Raw genomic sequence first — 26,252 nt, 5'->3', positions numbered from 1 at the left:
CTAAAATCCTTCGGAGCTTTTAATTTTAGAATATACGCACTCTTCAATGAAAAAAATAAAAAAAATATAAAAAAATCTCGTTAATGAATGTAATCAATCAGATGTGACTCTGTATCGTTGTCTGTAATTATGCCTGCTTTAGTGGAATTTTCTAGGAATCTATGGCGTTTAATTACTATCTCATGATTCATATAAATAAGAACAGAAGTACCTGCATTATCTTGAAAGTATTCATTAGAATTTTTTCGTCGTGACCTGTCAATCATATTTGTAATGCAAACCGGATATTGCGGTAAGTACATCTCTACTTCACTCTACGTGAGACAGTTTCTTGTATGGGTAGTGGAATCGTTGAAAAGATTCGTTGTGAAAAAAAATATATTTATACATTTTTGTAATCAATCCCGGCTGTGTTCGAAATCTTTTGGTGATTTAAGTCATAGATAAGGAGAAAAAGAGGTGAATGGTAAGATTGTTCATTTCATTACTCCCTGAGTTAATAAAAACCGAGAAGTTCAAGCCCCAACACAATCATTGCCACAAGACTAGGAAACTTATAAACCCGTTTATTGGAGGGGGCTAAAAATATTGTTCATGATTTTATTGGACGTAAAATCTTTATCTGTTTCCAGACGCTTAGGCTAGCGCAATCCGACTGTTCTCTGTGATATCGAGAGAGTATGGTCGTAGATCCAGTCCGAGAATATTTGTAAAACATTATGGTGACATAATGAGTAGTTAAGTAAGATCTTTAGTTGTATTTACATAAATCAAGTCAGAGTTTGTAACTTCCTGGCTACTATCATTTAGCCAGTAAAATAAAGTGTGCGCTCCGACCACACTAAATTTGAGGAAGATTATTTCGGATTGACTTAATGTAACAAATCACCAAATTTACTTTCTAATTAAATTTGTATTGTTTTTAGTTATATTAAATATAAATATAGCAGCTCTTAATTGAATGGTTTAAATAAATGTATCTACTTTTGGCAATCTTATTTCCTCACTTTAATTAAGGGAAGGCCGGTATCAATGACCAATTTTGGTATCAATGACCAAAACCCATAATAGTAGCATGATATGTTGGTCACGCTGAAGACTATAGGAAATAAAGAAAACAAAATAAATAAAGTGTTCATACCAGATGGGAATAGGTTTTCGGGACTTAAAATTGAGTTATTACCGCATTCATTTCAGGAAACTAAATGGAAAGTCTGAAGATGTGGACATTAATGCCAATCCTGTTTTTCATGCTGTTGACCAGTTCGTATGGGATGGATTCAATATCGCAGCTCCTTCGGACGCATCCAACTTGGTCGGTAAGTCGCTCGATTCTTCTTGATATATAAAACGAAAAGAGGTGTTAGGTCCCTACGTTTACAGACCTAAATTTTTAGGAGTATATTCAGACTCTAGACTCACTTTCAAATATTATATTAAAATTAAAGTGAAGGAATTTTAAAAAAAGAGTATAAAAGACGTTTTGGGTATTGGAAAAAAGGTCAAAATTGTTAAAGAAAAATGCAATTTTACTGTTTAATCAAATGCTACATCGAGAAAAAACGCTAGGAAATGGCCCGAACTGTATGTAACAAGGTAGAAACATGGTGCTAGGGCCTTACCATTTCGTGGGGAAAACAAAAATGCTGAAACCTATATGACAATATGCTCCACAACTTAGCGGTTGTGCATGTAGATCTAATATAAATAAACTATAGAAAGTCTCCAAGTGAAGGTTCTACGAGAAATTAGTAGGGAGCCAAGTTTTGTAAGGAACGAAGACATGAGGAGAGAATTGAAGGTATACCCACAGTTAGGGACGTAATTGCTGAAGCAACAAAGAGAGACGAAAGTAGACTCAAGGAGACATGAAAGCAATGGATATCGAACAAACTAAACGAATGATGACCATTTACTTTTCTGAATCTCTCGAGTGCAAGAGCTGCATTTTATTTTGTAATCACAACGGTTATTTTTGTCTACCACATTCGTTCATGGAAATTCACCTGATATGGGAGAAACCAAGATCTGTTAATCAGTAAATGATTGAAAATGGGGTTGGGCCGCGGAGCGGTTAGGAGGCATACCCCTTAGTATTATTATAATCACCGAATCTAGGATATCCTCAAGCACCGGTAAACAATACTTTGCCGAGTGCATAACTGAACTACATTTCGCAATTAAGAACTGCAATCTCTGGCTCATCCGGAAGAACACTTATGTGTGTAGGGAAACTAATGGTACATTCGTTGTTTCTAAACTTAGCCAGAGATTGAAGTTCCTGATTGCAATGCTGTCCAACTAGTCTGTTATCAAATTCAACCAATTTATGTACGGTTTTCAGTTTGAGCTGAGGAGCGTCGAATCATTAGTCCAGGATGGGATGAAACAACTTCGAAATGCCCATGCAGAGTTCGATATCCCTGAGGACATGCTGCGGAGGAAAATTGAGAATTACGTCAGGCCAGGAGAAACGCATGTCGTGTTCAAGACAGGGGATCCCAAGTGGCCTGAGCGAGTGCCGCAGTCCTTCGACGCAAGGGATCACTTCAAAGACTGCGCTCACCTTATCGGGGACATCGAGGATGAAGGACCCTGTTACAACGATGTGGTGGGTTTACAGAAATAGGGTCTAGCCCGGACTTATAATTTCTAGATTTCCTTGAGGAAGTAATGTACTTACACATACACAGTTAAAAAGTTCCGTGTTTCTGATTGATTTAAGTTACTTCAGTTACTTTTTTCCGGTTAGATCAACTGAAAGGACTTGGTTGATCAACCAAATTCTTGGTTAAATCGACAGAATCTGTAAGTTACTCTGAGACATCTGGTCATGAAGAAAGTTTCCTGCTGAATCAATGAATACTCTTGTTTATCTCCATGCATCTCAGAGGTTGCGACTTACGAGTGGCTATATACCATAGTGGACTATCATAACACCCTTGGCTGTTCACGCCTGATTTTTAACGAGGTTGCAATTTATCAACGTAAATCGCGATTATTTTGGCAAAACTGCTGTAAAAATCAAGTGTTTTTCTGTAAAATCGCGGTAAAAATCTCGTGCTTTGCTCAAATAACGTCATATCATGCGTACAGAGCTATAAAAAGTTATCTTTACAAAATTTTTGGAGAAAAAGTGGGTTTTAAAATTGTCAAGCTAATTTAAAGAATTGGAAGGCCAAAAACATTCTGCATTCTTAATTGATAGTACCTCTCATTATCTATATTTGGACCTCATTTTGCAAAAAGGAACCACTATTCCTGGCTCATTTTGGGAACAGCATAAGTGTCATTGGTTTCCGTATGCAGAAAAGTGCTTTTGTGGAAGAGCCAGAGATAGTGGTTCCTTATTGCAAAATGTAATCCATTTAAACATTTGGACTACATTTTGCAATTTGGAACTATAAATTCTAGCCCGATTTAAAAACAACGTGTGTGCCATTAGTTTCCCTATGCACATAAGTGTTTTTCCAGAAGAGCCAGAATTTATGGTTCCATATTGCAAAATGCAGTCCATTTAATTGCCCTCTTAAGGTGTGAAATGATCACTAATAAGAGCACAGAAAAAGATTTTCGTGTACTCATGATATTGTTTGTTCATTTTTTTTTCTTTTTCGTTTTTGTTTGTTTGATGGCATACAGCATGTAACAGTTGCATCCGTTGCAACAGACAGATACTGCATTTATACTAATGGGACGTTTAAGGGTCGTTTATCATCCGAGTACCTCACCGGATGCTACTCATTATGCACTAATTTCCAGACTATTTATCACACATGGGACCAAGTAGTCGAATTTGGTCTTCCCTCTGGTGGAAAATACAGCTCAAACGAGGTATATATTGAAATACATTTTTGTAATTTACTCCAATTAAAGCTTTTAACGTGATATCAGGTCATTTCCGTGACAGAGAACGAACGGAATAAAAATGAGGCTGACTAGTTATAGGACATTTCGACAACGATTTTTTGTCCACGAACCTGCATTTTCTAGTAGTTTACGTCCACGCGTTTTTTCGGTAGGGAAGTTGTGATCCTTTTACCAGTTGAGACCCAAAGTTAATAAGTCCACATGTGAATACATGTAAGTCCTAGTATCTGTATTCAATAACGTTTAGAATGACTTTGAACTTCATTACAGGAAAAAGTGACTTGATTCAAGCAGAAATAAGCGAGAATCTACCGCCAAGAGAATTTTATCATGAATCAATAAAGAAAATAATGCTTGTTTAAAGAAGAAAAGATGCTTACGTAAAAAGGAAAGTCACTTACATCAAACAGAAACCCGCTTTCATTCAGCTAATTTCTTCTTGATTTAAAATAAAATCTTCTTGACTGCATACTCAAGAATGTTTCTGCTTAGATTGAGTTACTTTTTTCTATAATGACATTCAAAAATTATGCTAAACGTCATTAAACACTTACTGAGTTTTTGGACTACCGCTTTCTTTTTGTGCCGCAGTATCTTGATTTATTTTGCGAAGGAAACTTCGTACTCTTAAAGGATGCCTGTCATCCTTAATTTGTTGGAGTGCCTTCAAGTTCGTATGATACTGTGCAACACCTCTATTGTGAAATAGTTGCTTACGGCGCCGTGGCACGCTACGGCTCGGCGCGGCGGGAGGGCGGTCAACGCGCACCGTGCATTAGCGCCTACAAACCTAAGTGGATACTTCAAGCATCACGCAATGCGTGAGGTATCCACTTAGGTTCGTAGGCAGCTTCGCTCTATGTTCGGCTATAATATTTAAACTCGCGGAGTCAGCATTTTTCAACGCGTGATTTTGAAATGTTTGCACACTCTGCGTGGATTATTCTCATTTAAATCGATGGGAAAAATGTGTAAAGGAAAATATAATGTGTGTTTTGTAAATATTCAGGTGGTTCCGCGTCAAATGACTTACAAAGCACTTTAATGTTTTCTTTTATATTTTGTGCTTTTACTGTGCTGCAGCGTGGTGCACTCGTAACCAAACGCTTAAAATTGGGCGCATTTGACTCTAAAAGGACGATGTAAAAATACCAATGTCCATCATAATGTTAATTTGCTCCATGACTTTAGGGATGTTTACCCTATGGGCACGAACCATGCAAACACACTGTGACGCACTATACAGGCAATCAAATGACTTCAACAGAACGTTCTTTGAACGGGAAAACGGGAAGTTTGAAACTTTGCGATGAATACACGGCTTTCGACCATGACTGCCCAGCGAAGTGCTCTAATTCTAAATACCCGATTCCTCTCAAGGATGACTTCAAAAGGAGTAAGTTTAAACATATCGTCAAAATAATTGGTGTGAAGTGGCCTATAGCAGTAGCAGTGGCAGCGACCATCGCCCAAATACCTTTCATTCTGACCATTGCTAGTTGCTGAGAGATGTGAGTGAGACACTTTCTATTATCATCAAGCCTAGAAGCATCAAAAATATTTTGATAGTACAATGAATTGACCAGAAGGATAAAATTACAAACGAACGTCGTTCGGGTTTTTTCAAAATTTTTCTGAAATAAGCTGCGTTAAGATTAAAGCAAGTAACGCCACTACGCAATCGGTTCATTTTTTACATTGGTAGTTGTCTCAGATAATTACAAAAGTTTTGATTAAGTACGCCAGAATTTGATATGAAAATTTAGTTTGTAGTTCCGAAAGGAGTTGTTCAAGATTGAAAATGATTGCGAAGTATCCTTGCCTTAGTCGTTGTTGGAAACTGTATGTTTTTTTCCTCTCCTTCCCGTATACAGTGACAACCCACTACCAACTTCCTGGCTCTGAATATCTAATCAAAAGCGAAATATACATGAATGGTCCCGTTTCAACTGACATTTTCCTGTACGATGATTTCTTCAATCATAAAGGAGGTAAGTATTGAATTAGACATTTACATTGTTGGATCAACTGAGAGAGAAGTAGTTTGGAGACTTTCGTGCTTATGCATACTTATAAAGCATTTCGACGGTGAAACTGCCAAACCACGTCCCTCGTTTGCGATGTTTCAAAATCTCCACTCTTATTTTATATTTTTGAAGGAAAACAAATCAATATCATTTCTTAAAATTTTCACAGAGTTTTCTTTTTCGCACAGAGAAGAAAAAAAACAGGAAAGTTTTCAAGAATTAACTTTGAGTAGTTTTCCATCAAAAGAATAAAATATTACAGGAAGTCTACAGCGTCGCAAACTAATATACGTGATCTGGTACTTTTACCGTAGATTTGAAGTTACAACATACACACAAACGCATATCTCAGTTTCACTTTCAATCACGTTATTAAAAGAAAATTAACTAGTTATACACATGTAAATAAAGAGAGGAGAATTAATTGGAATTAATGTAATTTTTTGGTTTACTAAGGGAGTGAAAACTTCATCGTGGTAACAAGTTCAAAAATATACTGACTCCGCGAGTTTGAATAATCGTGCCAAAACGCCAAAGCGCGGTCGCGTCGTCTAACGCATATTAGCGCCTACAAGACCCTAAGAATACTTCTCGCATTGCGCCACTAACGTGTTGCGCGCTGCGTGCTGCGCGCCGTGCTCATTGAGAATTCGGAATGGACTTCTTGCATGTGTCAGGGATTGGCGCTTTAAGTGATATATTTAAGGCGAAAAATTTCGCAAGAAACCCGGTGATGCAACTACTTTTCTCTGAAATCGTGTCCTAAGGCCTTGCCTCCACAGGCCGTCTCACGAGATTTGTCCCAGGGAAAAATCCCACTTACGAAGTTGGGGAAAATATTGAGTTAATCAATATTTTTTCCGGTACCAAGTATGGTCCTCTCACCCCTAAGACCCATACTGAGAGAGGAAGAAGAAGTGTAAACGAATTGTGCGATATTTTGTTGACTACTCCATTGTTCATATTTGTTTAGTTAAAATAATGTGTCTAATCGTCAATTGAATGCAATTATTATTTTAACCCGGTTAAATACTCGATTTTAATCTACCCGTGCAAACTAGTCGCAGGACCGTATGAGCCTCGTCCCGTGGAGACGGTAACTGGGACAAATTGAAATCATTCCTTGAAGTTTTCGCAGAAAATTCTTCGCACAGAGGAGGAAAATCACGGCAGATTTAAAGAATTGCCGTTGAGTAGTTTTCCGTTTAAAAAATGAAGTATGACAGGGAGTCTACGACGTCGCAAACCGAGTTATGCAATTGCCGACTTACACCGTCGATTTGCCCACTGTCGCATAGTCAGATGCTTGTGTTCGATTCAAATTTATCTCTCACCTTTTTTTTCCGTGGAATAATATCACTGATACGATATATTTTACACTTGATCGACGCGGTTTAGGTCCGCAACCACGTAACTCGGTTCGCGACGCGGCAGACTTCCTGTCATACTTCATTCATTAAATGGAAAACTACTCAATGGCAATTTCTAAAAACTGCCGTGATTTTTCTTCCCTGAGCAAAGAAAATTCTGCAAAAACTTCACGGAATGATGTCGCTTTGTTCTCCTGTAAAGAAATGAAATAAGAGCGGAGATTTTTAAACACCGTTAACGATATACGTGGTTGCGGACCTGCGCCGCACAGTGGATCGAGTCAATTAGAGAGGTCGCACATTAAATTTTTGACTAAAACTGCAAATTTTGATGTTCATTTAGTCACATTTTACATTTTAAGGAGTGCTTCTAAAGGAAAATTTGACGAGGAAACCAATGGAATCACTGTTAGAACCTCAAAGTTTTGTATGAACGGAATTTCAAGCTTTTAAAGTTTCAAAATTGTGTCCGACTTCTCCAATTGACCCGATCCACTGTGCGCCGTCGACATGTGTCCCATAAGTTCAGTCTTATTACGTCCTTCATAACTCACAATCAGATCGCTTTCCGAAAGGTTCAAGCGGTAGTGAGCCGAAGACGGAAAAATTTCAACTCTAATTTCCTCACTTCAATTGTTCCAGGATTTTACAACAAAACATCCGACGCGGAGTTCGTGAAAAGCGATAAATTCGTGAAGCTGATTGGTTGGGGCGAGGAGACGGACGGGAAACGCTATTGGCTGGCGGTCAATTCTTGGGCCGGCTGGGGCAACGATAATAAAGTCTTCAAATTTCCGCGGGGAGTCAATTTCCTATGGTCGGAGTGGTTCGTTACCTGCGGGGTTTACGATCCGCTTTAAACTTCTGTTACGGTAATTCATGATGGTTTAGTATACGGACAGTATAAGCTCCGATTCAGCATCAAAGCTCATCTGGACGTATTTCTGCCAAACGGAACTATGTGCATTGTGACATGAGCCCTGTTATGTCTATATTCTCATGGGTCTCAGGGCTCAAGTCTTAATTCACATAGTTCCGTTGACAGAAATACGTTCATCTAATGCCAATGTTTTCCTTCTTAGAGAGCGTTCATGGCTTGCACAACGCTTTTTTGCCGGAAACTGTTGAATAGCTGGATAAAATGGACGTACATTATTTCTATCAAATAGAACTATGTGCCGAGGGAAAGATAAGGTGTGCTCGTTGGTGCGCGGGCCATAAGAATAATGGGAAATATAAAGCGCCAGTGACGTCAGTGGCAACGACGATTGGGAAGGCGGTCTCTAACTCATGAGCCCTGTTCACAAGGCTCTAGATACATGTCCACGGCTCGTACTCTGTGCACATAGTTCCGTTTGACAGAACGTGAAATACCCCTTCTCCAATTGAGCAAACGGAACTGTGAGCCAACTAAGTGCGGCACCTATGAGCCTTGGGCATGTGACAAGAGCCTTGTGAACAGGGCTCATGAGTTAAAGACCGCCTTTCCGATCTTCGTTTTTCTCGTCGATGCCGCTGACGTCACCGGCGCTTTATATTTCTCATGCATTCTTATGGCCCGAGCACGAACGAGTACATCTTTCCATCTGCACATAGTTCTGTTTGATAGAAATAGTCCAAATTAAAGTACATATATGGGGAGAGTACGGAAATATCGGTAATTTTGAGGTTAGGTCATGTAGCTTTTAGGGCCTTATTAGGCAGCCAAACGATGAATTCAGATCATGCAGAGTGATTTACTATTACGATTGTTACAAACCAACGTTTGTAAAGCACGTATTTGACATAGATTGACTCATTTTTGCGGAAAAACGCTCATTTATGAACATTCTTGGTCATCTTGATTTGATATTGGATTCTGGCCGTGGGCGGACCCAGACACTTCGAACGGCGGTTTAAACAGTCTGAACATGCAGTTTACTTCAATTATTCTGTCATGAATAATTACTAAATATAAGCGTCCTTTATTCTTCTTTCCTCCGTTCCTTCCTTCTTTCTTCCCTTCTTTTTCTTCTTTTTCTCGAGTGAACCGGGGGGGGGGGGGGGGGGCGCGCCCAGTGCGTCCTCTGAATCCACCTATGGGATTGGCAATGACATTTTTGTGTCAAAAGGTGGGCTGCCCTTTTGGGCTATAAATGCTCCACATCTTGATATTTCCGTAAACTCCCTACTTAGGTGCTCTGGATAAAATAAAATATATAATAATAAAAATAATCGAATTGATGATTTAATGGGATCTCGTCTCTTGCTAACTACATATCCCGTAACTGTTACATATCGAAAGTTATCCTCATTTTTTTATGACTAATTGAATATTTGTTAAAGATAGATGTAATGTAATAAAAGATGCTATCATTCTGAGCAAGGTTCGGTTATTTCATCTAGATTTTATTCTAAATGAATTATTACAGAAGTTATATTATTTAATTCAGTTAACATTCTGATGCTTTTAATCTTTATAATCTCTGCGTAAGCTGCAATTACTTACCTTCTAGACATATTATTGAAAATTAATTATAATTGATCAACTTTACTGAATAAAAATAATAAAAGAAACTAATTGTAAGACGCAAGCTATTAAGAAGCTGATATTGCTCCTGTACGTACAAGAAAGAAACTGCCGAGAGATGATTAATGAGATGCTGATTGAAAAGTTAGAAAATATTTTTGTAAGGATGAAAAATAACTGACAATATTTAAACTTTGCAGAGCTAAATTCTTTGTATAATCCATCAATCCGTTCGCGGCACTTGGAAAATCTTTTGAGACGGTTTGGCGAATTTGCTATTACAGGAATTGGACCGATCTATATTTCTCTTTGTTGCTTCATCGGAATTTATTTTCGTACCCGGAAAATGAGAAAAGGACGTACCTATTCATGCTAAAAGGACCTATGTCGCACGGTAAAACCTATGCGTATAGTTCCTTTTAGCATAAATACGACCAAAAGAGAGTCGGAAGCGGGTTTTCATCCATTGGAAGGTGAGATAAAATAGAGGCGAGAGAGTAGAGAGAGGAGTGGGAGGGGTAAGGTTGGAGGTTGAGGGAACTCCATGAAAAGCGTGGCCTTAATAATTAATCGAGGATTGTCAGAGCTCTACCTTTTCAGAAAGTCGTTACTCTCGTAAAAAAAAATCCCTCAGAACGAGGGCGAAGAGAGAACATAAATAATAAATTATTGCAGAGGAGAATAATTTTATGCAGGAAAACTATTATTGTAGAACGATTACAATATTTATGCGTATCAACTGAAATTTGACAACGGTGATAATAAAAATATAGCGATGACAATTTAGTGCTTCAGATGTTTGTGAGACAACGTAAAATGCTGCGTGGCGCCACAAAATTTCTAACTCTATAAGGACAGCAGGATCGAGACTCAAAAAGCGCCGAGGGGCAGTTGCTTTCCACTATGTCCTGCTATCTTTTACAAATTGGTAAAAAAGAGATCTCCAGAGAAACCAGTATAATAATACGCCACACGTTTTAGAGGGCCAGAAAATTCAAGACGCCTTCATCTTTTGGTATATGCAACACGGACATCCACCGGGCATTAATAGTGGTATCTGAGGGGAGAGTCATGTCGCGGGGCGGTTTTCGATTGATCTTCCCACACGAATTGAAGGTGGAATGTTTTCCTTCAGTCAATGAATGAAGCTCAATGGTTTTCCCTCCAACTTTACCCTTACACTACTTAACCTGATGTATTTCTCTCAACCAACAGTGGATTTCTTCTCAGTGATAAAAAAAGAAAACATAACGTCGGATATTATCTTGATAGTTGCATATTCAATTCAAGTATTAACTGATCAGATGTTGGAATTATTTAAAAAATTGGTGTAATAAAGTAGCAGCCCTCTCTTGGTTATTTTGTTATCTATAGATTATGCGCAGAAAAAATAATGATGGATTCGTGTAATGTCGTAGGTCTTTCGTGTGGCCTCTTAGGACATAGTATAGATTTGACCAGTTTCCTGGGAGAGATAACTAAACAAATGTTGACCTATACCAGAAGTAAGTCTAATTTAGCCGTAAAGTAGTGAAATTTATGGCCAGAAGTATGAGTAAATACGTTTATTGTTTTCCGTGTATTGTTTTTGATTCATGCCTTTAATAGTTTCCATGAATTCACAAGCTAAAAAAATATACCCTATCCCCTGAAGCTCCTTATTCATATTGTATATTCATTGTTTGAGTTCAATATGGTTCCAAAGAAATTTTCTAAACGAGTCTTCAGCCGATTATTCGAATCGTTGTATCAGTGTTTTATGGTGTTTAAAAAATACTTGGGCAGTTACATCACGCTGTAAGGCGCTTTGCATTCCTGCACATCATTCAATCGAAGAGACCTCTTGGAATACTTTCGAAAGAACATCCCAAATGGATTTGAATCAATTTTGAAATTCACAATTGAAGAAAAAAAATTCGGTATTCGGTCGAGGTTCTGACTTTGAGTCTGTTTTTTATGTTTTCCCCCCTTTTTTTCGAAATAATCCCCCGATCAAAATATGTACATGAATTGTTGAAAGAAGTAACATGCAATGTTTTAGAGCCAGTTGCGACATTCTGTATCCTTGAGAACACATCTTAGAATCCAGACATTTTAAATTGGTCGCTCTACAGTATCGACTCGTTATCAAGAGCGCTGTAGACATATTTTTTAGTTTTTTAGTTTTTAAAACTTAGTTTCTTAAACACGAGGACTGTAGAACGTCAATTTTCAGGAATCCATGTGGATATACTTCTGAAAAACGAAAAAAATATGTTTTTCACCGTTCATCACTCAGACAATTTTTTGAAAAAAGAAGAAGAAGATAAACAAATCACAGATATTCATTCCTTTTCTCTTTCTACGAATCGATCTGTGCTGCTTTATTGTATTTTCGAAACCCATTGTAAGTAAGCTGAATGTAACATGCAATCGGCAACTAATGACGTATACCGTAAGTCATGATTGGATTTCAAAATCCGACATGTAATATTGTACCACGTCACGCTAATTTCTGATGCTTTCAGTGCCAACGAGGACCGATTGTTTAAATCTGTGGTCACGTTTCGCAAAAGTTGAATGCAAAAGATTTTGGGAAAACTGAAATTTTCCTACGTAGGTAAAGTGCTTTTTATTAGTGAGCACATAGGTCTCTGATGCTTTCAGTGCTACCTATTGAACAAACCTTTTTAAAATTTATTTTTATCTTTTATTTTTTTTTCTTCCTAGAATTCATTTTAAACGAGCACGTAAACCGTGCCTCCAACCGACAAGGCAAGCATTGTCGATTTTTTAAGCGACGAGTAAAAACAAAAAATTAGATTTTTACCCCCCATCCTTTCTTGGAAATGGGCCTGTAACGTACATCGATGACCCTCTGAAAAACACGCAATCCTCTCTTCGAAAATGTATTTTTCCTTTAAAGGAGATTTACCAATAAATCTGACTTTTTCCCTTTTTTACTCCTAGGCAATAACAAAGAGAGTGAAAAATGAACGAAGCGAATTTGGGGCAAATAAGCTGTCGGAAAATGTTTAATTGTAAACTTTAAATGAAAAAGAGGTGTAATGAAACAAACGAAAACTTGTTTTAAAAAATTAAATGAAAAAATGCAAGAGCAAAAAATTGAATTAAATCATCTTGTAAAAAATTAACGAATATAAAATGTAGCGCTAATTGTTATACACGCAACGCAGCCCGCCTAAACCTCTTATAACTCGTAACACGGGAGCGCAGGCTCTCTAATTTGGGCTACATTTTGCAACAATTACTGGCTCATCCGTAAAAACACCTACATTCATAGAGTAACTAATAGTACATTCGTTGTTTCTAAGTTGAGCCGGAAATTGTAGTTCCTAATTGCAAAATGACGTCCATTTTATGAGCTGTCACTCAATGATCCTGACGGGAAAAGTTTTAGTATTCTCCAGTTGGCAGCAACGGATGGAGTCGGGACTCGTAACACTTCGTTCCAGTGGCGAGGCGTGAATCGATTATCGACATTTTCCTATTTGAAGCTATGGTAAAGAATCGATTATTAAGGTGTTCGTTGCGAACAACCCGTTTTGCGATCCTTTTTCATGGGTTTGAATGGCAGATCGATCGATATATCGCAAAGGATGCCACGCCACTGCTTCGTTCCTTCCATGTCCTAGTTTTTGCTTTCTATTCGTTTCCGTCTCGCACATGCGAGGAATGAAACATTCATGCGAAATCTGCGAGGTTCTTCCCGCGCAAAATTCCCATTGGTCGTCAACACCTCTTCCCGCGTCCGATTTCAGTTATTTATCCTCCATTGCGACTCGCCTAAAACCACGCAGAACCAAATGCCGCAATTATGCCAATTATTTCAACCAAAATTTAGTATTTTAGAACAAACTTTGAGCGGCCTTTAACTTTAAAACTTTACGTAACAAGGTGGAGAAATGGTGCTGGGTCCGCACCATTCCGCAGGGAAGCAAAGCCAAGAAATTCCAAAAATTAAAAATAGAGTCAAAATTAAATTTTTGAACTCTAATGAGAGAGTCGAGAGAGCAAAACAGTTTTCACTTAAACACGAAATCCATCAAATTTCAGACACATGCAAATTCTCTATCGGATTAGGTAGCGGAAAGCACTATGCATAATAAACAATCGGCAAGATCTCTTACCTCCTTGTGAACTTTGACGGGAGGTTCTGCCATAACATTCCGCTCATCAGTGGGAGATGCTCGTGAACTGTACATGTGGTAACGGATATCAGAGACGGGCAGGCTTGCTCTACCCCTAAGCCCAGATTTAGATGTTGGTGGTTGCATCATCGCGGCACCTGCATGGAAGTAGTCAGAGAGAGAGAGAATCAGAGAACAGAAAGGAAAACATATATTGTATTAAGAGGAAAAATAAAATTTCAAGTAGAAAATATTTTTGGGAAACGCATAAGCATGGCAATTATGAGTGAAAATGTTATAAAGTAATCCAAGTTTAAAGTAAAGAAGAATAACCGGAACGATCGAAGTTTTGGATCATTCAGTCAAGTCGAATTATCGAAAGGTACACCGTGATGACGAGAACGAAAACACAAAATAAATAATAAATGAAAATCCTAAGCGCAACTTCCTTGGAATCTCCTTCAGTTTAAAGACTCAAAAGCTTTAACTTTTATAACATTTATACATGCATCGCAAATTTCTTAATTACTAAAAATTTCTTGTACAATTTTACAAGAAAACTCGATTATGCATTTAATAAGTGTAAATCCACTCCTAAGCTTAGGAAATCTCTCCAAGTTGAGCCGCTGCAACTATAAAGTCTTGCTCTATGGAAGCCATCGACATAGGGTTACTACCATGATACGCTAAAAATTATTTCCCTGAAGCGACCAACTAGAGTAAATACATCCCTAATGTTCGCTTGCATTTCTGCAACTAAAGAGGGTAGCGAACCACCAGTGGTAGTCAATCTAAATTTATATGCACTTTCTGAGCTTAACAATTAATTTTTGACAAAAAATGGGGTCACCATCGCAGTTCTTGAGAAATATACAGAAATTATGGTTACGTCACAAAACGCCCTCTCCTGAGGAAGCTATACTTTGAGAAATATTTTCAACGGGTAAGAGCTACTCTTTTTAGGAGAATGTGTTCCTCCTCTGGTGAATGCTAAATGTAAGTTTGCAACAACTAATTTTTTCAGGCGACACATCACGCCCATGAGCGTCATATAAGCAAAAAGCCTTCGTTGGCGGCCGTCTCAAAATTACAGTAATTTACGCCTTTAACATTTTCGCACTAACTACGATGAAAATTCAGATTCGTTCACCTGCGTTTCTCATTACATTGGCTGATAGACTAGTCGCACGGTATTTTTCAAAAAAATTTCTGGTATGGTAAATTCGAGGAAACTAATTTTGCTAGTCAGAAAATTGAGATGTCCTGGCGTGGCTTTTTTTCATTAAAACGTCCACGTTTAAACTGTCATGAATCCTCCGCTTATGATTCAATTCACAGACCGAGGATAACCTTGCACTCGGTTCACTCGATAGTTGCCATTTTTATTGATAAAAATTATGAACTTCGAGACCTGTAAAAAGATATAGCATTGCAAAAAATAAAAAATACGAAAGAAGAAATTATATGATTTTGACAAACTTTACCTAAGCTGAAGTTTCCAAAACCGCTAAAAAATTTTCTCGCAATTTTTTAATTTTTTACAAAGCCAAATTGTAGTGCTCCCCCACAATGGTCTCTTTCAGAAGGTGTACTGTTGGATGTTATTCTCTAGATCGTTAAAATTTGTCGTTTCCCTGACAAAAGATCGTACCTACATTTCAAGACGGCGAAATTCCCTCTCAAAGATTGAACTTTTACCACAAAACTCTTAGGTATTTGGACGTTTTTATGCTAAAATGAACTATGGCTGCAATTAGAAAGATGGGGAGCGCTCGTGGATGCTCCATAAGAAACAATGTAAAAGCGGATATAGTTCCTTTTGAGAAAATGGAAAAGCGGGATTTTCAATTAAATCAAAATGAACTGAGCGCTAACTCTTGAGCCGTGGGTATGTATCTAGAGCCTTGTGAACAGGGCTCATGAGTTGAAGACCATCCCGACTTCGTTTCTCTCGTCGTTGCCGCTGACGTCACCGACGCTTTATATTTCCCATTCATTCTTATGGCCGAACACGAACGAGCACACCCCATCTTTCCATCTGCACATAGTATTCTGTTTGATAGAAATACGTCCAAATTAAAGTACATATGTGCACAGAGGATGAGCCGTGGGCATGTATCTAGAGTCTTGTGGACAGAGCTCATGAGTTTAAGACCGCCAATCGTCGTTTCTTTCGTCGTTGCCGCTGACGTCACTGGCGCTTTAAATTCCCCATTCATTCTTATGACCCGACCACTAAAGAGCACACCCCATTTTCCCACGTGCACATAGTTCCATCTAGCATAAATACGTCCAACTATGAATTGGGTTGTAGATGATAAGTGTGACTAGGACTAGACTCACCACCGGCGAAGGATGCGAAGCGCATATAGGGCGGGGCGCTCATGTTCCCGAGGGATCGTCGCGGCCCGTAGAAGTTGACGCCGCTCATGGTGAGGGCGGCCATGACGTCATCGTCGTCCTCCACCTTCTCGTCCTCAACGACGGCCGTGATGGCCGCCTCCAGGTGCTCGTCCGACTCGCTCCGGCCTTTGCAGCGGCTCTTGTACAGCACCAGCAGCACCATCAGCCCGAAGAACCCCCCCAACGTCGCCGCTATCCGCACCTGCAACACACATCATTATACCTCAAAATCCACATCATCCCAATCTCTTGGCAATGCTAGGGGTGGCGATTTTTAATCAAAGTTTAGAAATCGATCTTTTACGCCGAAATTTAATTAAATCGGATCGATATTTTGAACCGGAGTCGAATTATGAAAAAAAAAAAAAAATTCGAGATTTCCTACTCATTGGCGTCACATTAGCGACGCATTAGCGACACATTAGTGTCACGTCATAAGGCCTAGGTTCTGTGGAACCCAAGTTTCAGTTGGACATACTTCTGCCAAACGGAACTATGTGCATTAAGACATGAGCCCTGAGATCCATAAGAATATTTGCACAACAGGGCTCACGTTAGATTGCACATAGTTCCGTTTGACAGAAATGTGTCCAGTTCAAGTTCAATTCTAGTAGTAGTCATGTTTTTGGCGCCGAGCTTGGACTTTTAAGTATTTGGAAATCGATTTTTTCCATTCAATTTTAAAGTCGAAACGATTTTTACCGGAAATCAAATCGATTTCCCGAAATCGATTTGGGAAATCGATTTATTCGAAAAAATCGCCATCCCTAGAATGCCGCATTACCACGTGAAGCAGCAGTAGCCTGATTTAGGGGCTACGTCATTCGATATAGTATCGACTAATATCGAACTTTTGGTTCCAATCATGTACAAATATCTCGTCACTTAATCGTTTTCCTTTATTACGATTCAGTCATTGACTGGTAATAAATCGATTAAAGACTCATTGAACACGAGAAATTTCGATCGTGAGGAACGCTTGGACGTATTTTCGTATCATGGCTCAAATGGCGCAAATCAGAAATAAAGCTATGCGTTTGTTTACATTTTAACCATGACCAGACAATGACGTAACTATACTAAATCAGTCCACTGAGGAGTTCTTAAATAACAACGTATAACGGAAATGACAAGTATGAGAACAACGCAAATGAAAGGCTCCCGTGAAGTTTTGACAGGAATTTATGACTTCTTAAAGTTCCAGTATTGAAGGACAAGCTCTCCTTGATTGATTGGCTCGAAAAAAAATGTAAAGTTATGCTGGCACTTAATGGCAGTGAAAGCTGAAAGTTCAGTCATACGTGGTTTTTACGGAGAACCACTTTCGCACTCCAAAACAATCACATAGATCATTGTCTCTCTAGCACAAAGTTGACCAGAGATATACACACAAAAACTAGTGCACTGTAGGAGGAACATTTTCACAAATTATTAGAGGCGCAAAAAATGTAATTGTCTACAACGAGCAGTGTCGGCGGTTCGTCGGGCCAAAAATTTATTTTCCTGGATCCCCCAGGAGGGGGTCCCCCCGAAAACTTGCCTACAGTTACATGCTGCAGTTCAGTGTAACGTATGCCTACCCTACCACCGGTCAATATAAACTGATGCGTTCTCCATGATACACCACGTATATCCGTATACGTGGTTTTCTTAGAGACGCATGAATTTCGGAGGTGAGCTTTTACAAATTCCCTTCTTACTCAGAATATTGACGTGAGCAGCTTCAAACTTTATACACTATGGTACCTTAGAATACAGGGACTCAGAAGAAGCCGTTCCTCAGAAAAACCACGTACACGGCCAAATGTACTTATTCAAAAGAATTACTAATCGCAAAATTTAGTTTTGAGAAATCTGGGGCTGCCATAGTGCACACTGCACATTTATCTAAAGTCCCATTTACATAAGCCGTATCATGTATCATCTTTTCCACGCTGATCCGCGAATTTTTGCGAGCGGATTCCGTCGAATTTTTCAACCAGAGTGGCAGGGTTGAAAACCAATGGAGAAGAACGCTCTGTTGAAGTCAAGAACTAAACTCAGTATTTAGGTGAATCATGGCCAACATTTGCATCCATCCACTTTTCGAACCCCCCCCCCCCCCTCCGAGGTGAGTCGAGAATTTTTGATGTAGTCGCATCAGTGCTGCCCGCATGAAAACCAAATATTGTGAGTGCAGCGCCAGCGTCACCCCGAGGGAATTTCGTTTTGTTATGACGGAGGTTGTCAGTTAGTGAAAAACTTTAAAAAAATCTCTTCACGAGAATTTGCCTTTTTAGGTGAGTTCAACATTTGTTTTCAGAATGTAACTTGGTTCGTTTCTGTTAAACTTGACCCGATGATCTAAATGCATTTCTCGACTTTCTTGATAATTTTTTAGGTTTGCACAACAAATCGACGAATGCCGCACTACTGTCGTCCGACAAACTCGTTAAGTTGATCGGTTGGGGTATCACTGAGGACGGGACCCCTTATTGGCTGGCGATAAACGAATGGGCTAGGCCGACGACAAGAAAGTTTTCAAGTTCCCCCGCGGAATTGACTTCCTCTGGGCGGAATCGTTCACCACATCGGGCGTATTACATTCCACGTCAATCTGCGTGGAATGTCGCAAAAATGTTCCTACTGAGAGCAATAAATGTTAGAATCCATCAGAACTGAACCATCTAGACACGAGACATGACATGGCACGACATGACATGACCCTTTTACTGTTTTTGCAACACATTTTTGAATTACTTGAAGTGCGTTTTAGAGCTCTCTAAAAGTTTCTAGGGAATCCATTACTCCTGATTTCTTCGTACCCAACTTAGCTAAATTGACTCCCATACAATGGACCGAGTTTAACAGAAAGGAACCAAGCAACATCAGGTATTGCCAAGTTTAACTGGGCAATTAATTTTTTACGAGAGAATGTTTGTTCGGATTTCTTCGATAATTTTAAGGAATTAATTGCTTCTTACCATGGAGAATTTTCACTGAAATTTGCACGAAAATCTGTAAAACTGTTTTCATGTAAAAAATTAAATTGCCCAATTAAATTTGGCAATAGCTGATGTGACTTGGTTCCTTTCTGTTTAACGTGGTCCAAATTAGCATTGCCACATTTTTTTGCTGCAAAAAAGTACAAGTGAGATGAGTTTTCCGTGGCAAGCCGGCGGGTGTGGTGATCTTTTGTAATTAATTGTTTTCCCTCTCAGATGTGAACATTCTTCCCGTTTCTCACTGCTTTGAAGATTATCGGTAATAATTTTTGTTCTCTCAGTACAATCAACGATCGAAGAACGTGCACCTCTCGTCGTTTTCCGCACGAAGCAACGTATCGTCATTCCAAAGGTGCAAAATCGACGCGAACAATTTAATTTTTTAACAAAATTGTATCCGTGCAAGTTTCTTTGAAAATGTTCGTGATTTATGCATGAGCTCAGAGGAAAAATCGATGAAACTTTCAGTCAGAATTAATCGAAATTCTCCTGGTAAAAATGCAATTAGCGAGGGAAAAGAGCCTCACAAGAAGTGACCCTTTTTTTGAAACCCGGGGATTTCATTCGTATGTGACCTAAGTGAAACCTTTTGATGAGGGAACTCTTCAGTAAAAATTTTAGTTTGAGTATACGTCTGGTTTCCGAGATACAGCGTTGCAATGTTTGCATATTTGGGTCTTAGAAATTATGTTTTTATGCGGATTTCCTTTAAAAAAACCAACTTCCAGGTAGACTTTACAATACTTATACACAGCGTAAATAAAAAACTATGATGTAAAAAGTCTATAGAAAGTTTTGATTTATGCATTAGCCTTGTTTTGGCAGTACATCACTTCAAAGTTTACATTTTTGAGCTTTAATAATACTTTTCTCTTTAAATTTTCCCTTTACAAACCATTCTCGATGAAATACTGTCTTTTGGGGCATTAAATCAACAATTAGCGATATTTGTGGATGCATGGTATCATTTACATCAGGATAAAATGATATAGTAATGCAAAGATTACATCTTTAATCTATAAAATGTCTATTATTTTCTATTGTTACTTTATCGGCGAAAAGATAGAAAAAGTCTCGATGGTTAATTATGTGAGGTAAAATGTGGAGTGCTTTCGTTAACCAAGGTCGCAATCCAAATACTGAATACTTTTAATATGGATTATTCAACGTCCAAAAATAGATTTATTTATATCAGTGGTAACTACGGGCTTTTTTATTAACGTGCTGGCAGTTAGATGAAATCTCTCCAGCGCCCATTTAAAGGGCGACCGGCATTTGATACTCAGAAAAAAAAGGATTTTGAGGGATGGGAATGGATCGCAATCAAGGTCTCGCGAAACGGAATGCGTTTCAACATATTTTTTACGGCGTCACGCTCTCATCTGTATATCGACGGTGAAACTACCATTCCACGTATCTCGGTTTGCGACGTCGCAGACTTCCTGTCATACTTTATTTTTTAAATGAAAAACTACTTAACATCCAGTCTTGAATATTTCTGTGATTTTTCCTCTTTGTGCGGAGAAAGTTCCGTGAAAATTTCAAGGAATGATATTGATTTGGTCGACTTCAAAAAAATAAAATGCGAGCGTAGATTTTTAAACACCGCAAACGAGATACGTGGTTTGGTAGTTTCACCGTCGATATGCTCCGTGGATCCATTTACCTGTAAATACCTGTAGTTTTCCTCTATATGCTTTTACGCATATGATTGGCATAAACTATTTTCTTCTCACTCGGATCTGAGAGTTTCTGGGAATTAGTTCAAATCCTTTTACGTTCTGTTAGATATCGCAGTGTTCGACAGCACGTAGTCAGTGCGGCCAGAATATGGACCTAAAAAGACTTTCGTTGTGCGTGATCCAGATCTTAGCTCTATTATCCTTTTCTTCCTGTCCACCTACGTCCGGACGTTCCGAAAGTTATTCTCTATGTTCAGGTTGTAATCGAAGAAAAGTAAGTAAAATTTTAGTCCCTAGGATGTGAAATTCCGAATTTTTATTTTCGGTTTTATGCCAACGCTGTCATTATTCGTCTCATTGAAACAAGTATGGGTACTTGTTTTGATTTTCTAATGAACAAATCGTCACCTTCCGGCCGAAGTATCACAAGCGCCATGCGACGTTTAGGAATGTTTGCCGTCATTTTATTTTTTTACAGAGAAATTTTTAGATGAATCCGTTTGAAAATTCCACTAAATATCGGCAGCACAAAGAAAATTCAGGGAAATTTTCGGACAGCTTTGTTGAACAACTTCTCCGTATGAAAATGAAATGGCGCCGGAGATTCTGAAACGTCGCACAGCACTTGTGATACTTCGGCTGGAAGGTAACGAAGTAGTTTACATAGATGTACAATAGTGTACATAGAAATTAACTCGAAAGTTTCTTAAATACGATTATTTTAAGCCCTCTAGCACCTATACTACCAATTTTATACATGTGGTGATTTCCTGAGAGTCGATAATTGAACACGAGTAAAAAAAAGCACGAGTTTGTTGCGTGATATGGACATTTCCAATTAATTGCGGTAGTACACGAATTAATCGTGGTCGTACCCCGATAAATTAGGGTACTAACCCAAATGTAGCGGTACTAACCTAACTTGAGTTGCGGTTCTACTACAATTCATTAGTAATGTCCGTATCATTCAGCAAATTGTGGTAGTACCACAATTTTAGGGGATAACCCCTAACACTTTTTTTCAGTGAAGGAATTTCTCATAGAATCCTCCAAATATGGCTTGTTTTTTAGGCAGCCAATGCGGCCATCGAATCGATAAAAATTTAGTTCCAGCAAGGCGCCAATGCCGCATAACAGCTTAAAATAAAGATGATTGGATGGAATCTTTAAAATGAATTTACATTTAAAGTTAATGAATCTATATTTTCTCCCAAATTTAGCAAAAAGTACTAGTTAATACAAATAGCAATGACATGAAAATAGTATGTGTCCAGCATTTCAGTTATTCGGCACGCTTTTCCAACATATTCATGTTGGATTTTTCTTCTTGTTTTTTTTTTTTTTTTTTTTTTTTTTTTTTTTTTTTTTTTTTTACTTCGAATAGCCCACAAGGGCTAATCTCGCGCATTTTAGTCCCACCCCCCCCCCCCCTCCGTACCTACTGAACAACCAGTCCCAGGCAGCCATCGTTTGAGACCATCAAACTCGGGTCGCCTGGCCAGGGATCGAACCCCGTCATTATTTGCCTGCTACGCATTTGACAATATGCCTGATTTAACTAGTTGCCTGCGATAGATATCTTCATAAAAATTCATATTAGACACGAATAGAATTGAAAATATTTAAATAAAGGACCGTTCAGTAAAATATAAAGCGGAATTAGTGATATCTACCGCCTTGCCAAAGAAAAACGCCGTACGAGCCCTCAGACGTTGTCAAATGTCCTTTGACAAATCACGAATTTTCGGGAAAATCTGTAAACATTTTTCTTCCGATTTGTCAAAGAATTTCCTTCATATTTTGACCTAAAGTGTCTCAAACTTTCAAAGAAAAATATTCATAACTTTCTTTAAAAATAAATGCTTTTCGAGATGAAATTTGCCAACATCCAAACGCTCATACAGCTTTTTTACTCAGCATGGCAGTATAGTAGAGAACACCTCTTTAGCTATATGTTAAAGTCTCATCTCCCCGAGTTCATTTAGAGACAATTTTTAGGCATCTGTGATAACCCTTTACTGTCCTCCCTTTGCTCGCAAGTCCACCTGCTGTCATTATCGGGTAGCCGTAATGGCTAACCGTCAGGTTCGCCATTGAGCGAACTATACCACCGTGCTAAGGAAAAACGCCGTATGAACTTTCAGGCGTTGCCAAATGTTCTTTGACGAAACACAAATTTTCCGGATAAAATTATGAATATTTTCCTTCCAATTTTTCAGATAATTTTGTTTGCCATTTCACCTAAAGTTCCTGAAAATTTTAAGGAAAAACTTACATAACCTTCCCCCCCCCCCAAAAAAAAAAAAAAAACATGAGTTATCGAGTTATCGAAGGAAATTTGGCATCTCTTGAATGTTCATATAGCGTTTTTCCTTAGCTCGGCAGTATAAACGAATGATTAGATCAAGTTTTTTTTTTTAAGGTCCTGAAGCTACACCCCACTAATTCTCGAATGTTCCCTGAAAATATCTAATAGAAATACTTGCTGCTAGATCTGTAGGGTCTTACAAAGAGTCCATTTCATATAGTACATAGTCCTAATATTATAATGGCGTAGGCTGGGGTCATGTTCTGGTCGAAGAGTTCCAAGCCCGGTGTGCGCCGAGATTCGGTCAACTTTCCGATACGTTTTCGATCTAAAATGGCGATGTATAATACGTAATAATTCATAACTTTTTTGTTCACATCGAATGTTCTATTGCCGGCCGGGTACCGGTACTCGTGTATCAGAAAAAATCGAATATGTATCGACATGGTGACCCAATACTGCTCAGGGGTCGTGGAATTCGGTGACTGGAAAATGCTTAAAAGTGGCGCCAGCTCCTTAATTCCTATTTGTATTACGATTCTATCTACTCTATGGTCCGTTTTCGTCACTGTTCGAGGCCAACTCTCCAGTTTATCGGCGTAACTTCAATATGTTGTTTTTTTTTTTTCAGATCACACACACCAGTATGGTGGAATTCAATGATCTTTATCATTTGCAACACAATGACCCTTGTCTACCTATTAAAGAGCACAGTACCGAGGGTGAAAAAAAGCGAGCGAATAACTTATGTAAGAGGCTTGTCGAGACGTACCTGACATCTCGTATGTACAAAAGGGAAAGGTCCAGCTGTAAAGATGCTGAATTTTTCGGTTGTGAGAGAGATGACGCCGAGGCGTATGAGACACACAGATGCACGGTACAATTCAAAACAACAGGTATGTGGCTTTTCAGCAGTATCGGTTCTCACAAGAAGCTGCTTTTGTGCGTGGAAAAAGATGCTGAGTGGTACGCGAAGACGCAGCAAGAATACGGTGCGTCACATGGTTTGACGGAGGTTCCAAGAGGAGAACCTTCCATCATCCGGGATCAATCTCACGTGAGTGGCCGCAATGGCCGTGGACGATCGATGGATCGAACTTACAGCCGCATGAACACCGGTAAATCTGAACGACGCCCTAATTCCAGAGATCGACTTACGTGGTGCAAACCATTGCAATCAGGAAGAAATTATGGGACATTCCCGTGAGATGGTGCGATTGCTGAACTGAGGAGTCGAACGCATTCAAGAGCAGTGATGTGGCGTGAATTGCGATATATCGATTGTTATACCATTTAAACCCATAGTAAAGAATCGATTATTAAGGTGTCCGCTGCGGACACCCTGTTTATCGATCCTTTTACATAGGTTTAAAAGGTCGATCAATCGATATCGCAAAGCACGCCACGCTACTGTTCAAGAGCAAATCACTAATTGGACTACATTTTGCAATTTTGAACTATAAATTCTAGCCCGGTTTAAAAACAACGTATGTGCCATTAGTTTCCCTATGCACATAAGTGTTTTTTCATAAGAGCCAGAATTTATAGTTCCAAATTGCAAAATGCAGTCCAATTGTGCGAAGCCATGGTTCGAGCAGTTGCAAGATTAAAACAATCAAGCACTTTTTCGTAATTTTTTCCCAAGCGCAAACTTTTCTCCCCCTATCGTGATTTTGGATAATTCTGTCTGTTTTATTTACTTCTGCTTCCTTTTTATCATTATCAAATTTATGAACAATTTATTTAACCTCAAATGCTTTGTTATTTTTTAACAACGAACATTTACTACTGGAAATTAGGAAGGCGTAAATTTCCAGCACTTTCCAAGCGCCCTTCAAAATCAAGCACTTTTCCAGGCCTTGAACCATGCAATGTCGGTTTTGACATTTCATGTTTTATAATATAAAGTCATGGGGAATTTTCATTTTATAAAATTAGCACCCACGAAATGGGTTCAATTTATCTCTCTTGTAATTTTATAACTCACTTAGTGGAGTTATTGGAAATCTCCGTTTAGTAGAACAGATGCAATTCACAGATGAAATGCCCGCCAAAAAAATGTTGTTCTAAAAATTGTGTGACCTCACTCATGCGTTTAGTATTCCCAGACTCTCTAGGATAAACGGTGTTTTAGATTTTTGGTTTGCATTTTACGGTATTTTAGTTTTTGGCCTAATTTCCGTATTCATTTCTTGTGTTTCGTAAGCATTATATTTTTGTTAAGCAATAGCTTTAGTTTTATTGATTTTTTAGTTTTGTCTCGTATGTGTCAATTATAATTTCATTGGTATTGCATATTAAAACTTTCTTGCGACTTTTTATGTGTCTTTTTAAGCTTTTATTAGAACACGTCTGATCATATTGAAGAACTTGGCATATAGCGAGAGCTGTTTGTTGTCGACCTATCAATTGCACTTAAAATCTAAAGTAACTCAGGATGCAGCGTTACTTCTTATTGTCGAAAATTTGAATATCAGAATTTCTGCTATATTTCCTAACATTTTGGAGAATAATTCTAAATGCTAGTGAAGCCTGAGAAAACATATTATATCTCAGCAATTCGGAATAGTGATTTCCCTTATTCCGCTGAGAATAATGAGGAACATGTACAGTTTATTTGCTACTCTGAAAAATCGTGTTTGCCGAGGAACGCACCACTGCAGATTCATCATCGATATGCTTCGAAGATCACCTTGAATGTCAAAGTGTCAGTCCTACAGAAGCATTGCCAAAATATGCATCTTCACGAGAAGCGCCTCACATTTTGGGCAAAAATTTTCATTTTCAATGATTCACTTGCGTTTGTCACAAAATCGTGTATTACTATCTCAGATTGAAGATCAGTAAAGTAGATCTATATGAACACCAAGTTTTCAAGTCCGGTATCACCGTATATCGCCCCATAAATGACTCGGCAAATGACGTCATTTCACTAAAAGCATGCATTAGATATTGAAAAATGATGTTGT

The 26,252-nt window shown here is 38.5% G+C and overlaps 2 protein-coding genes across 9 annotated transcripts in view; one reads left to right on the top strand and one right to left on the bottom strand.

Moving 5' to 3' along the window:
• The window catches only part of LOC109032113 (uncharacterized), a 141,457-nt gene that overhangs the window by 25,777 nt on the left and 89,428 nt on the right, over window positions 1–26,252 (bottom strand). The window contains exons 4-5 of the mRNA XM_072302821.1: window positions 16,250–16,511; window positions 13,907–14,064 (exon numbers count right to left, since the gene is read on the bottom strand). Coding sequence (XP_072158922.1) covers window positions 13,907–14,064; window positions 16,250–16,511 — 420 coding nt within the window. The remainder of the gene's footprint in view (window positions 1–13,906; window positions 14,065–16,249; window positions 16,512–26,252) is intronic.
• Window positions 106–25,602, top strand: LOC109032114 (cathepsin B). Of its 8 annotated transcripts, XM_072302825.1 has the most exons (7): window positions 299–466; window positions 1,198–1,319; window positions 2,345–2,611; window positions 3,643–3,834; window positions 5,062–5,266; window positions 5,745–5,861; window positions 7,910–9,240. In XM_072302825.1, exons 2-7 carry the CDS (start codon window positions 1,206–1,208, stop codon window positions 8,125–8,127), a joined length of 1,113 nt encoding a protein of 370 aa, XP_072158926.1. In that variant the 5' UTR covers window positions 299–466; window positions 1,198–1,205; the 3' UTR covers window positions 8,128–9,240. The 8 variants fall into 8 exon arrangements, with proteins under 8 accessions (XP_072158925.1, XP_072158926.1, XP_072158930.1 ...); XM_072302829.1 differs by lacking the exons at window positions 5,745–5,861; window positions 7,910–9,240 and adding an exon at window positions 23,915–24,083; XM_072302827.1 differs by lacking the exons at window positions 5,745–5,861; window positions 7,910–9,240 and adding an exon at window positions 11,195–11,350.

This window comes from Bemisia tabaci, chromosome 7 (genome assembly GCF_918797505.1).
Source record: "Bemisia tabaci chromosome 7, PGI_BMITA_v3".
NCBI classification, from domain to species: domain Eukaryota; kingdom Metazoa; phylum Arthropoda; class Insecta; order Hemiptera; family Aleyrodidae; genus Bemisia; species Bemisia tabaci.
This window is presented reverse-complemented; position numbering and strand designations above follow the sequence as displayed.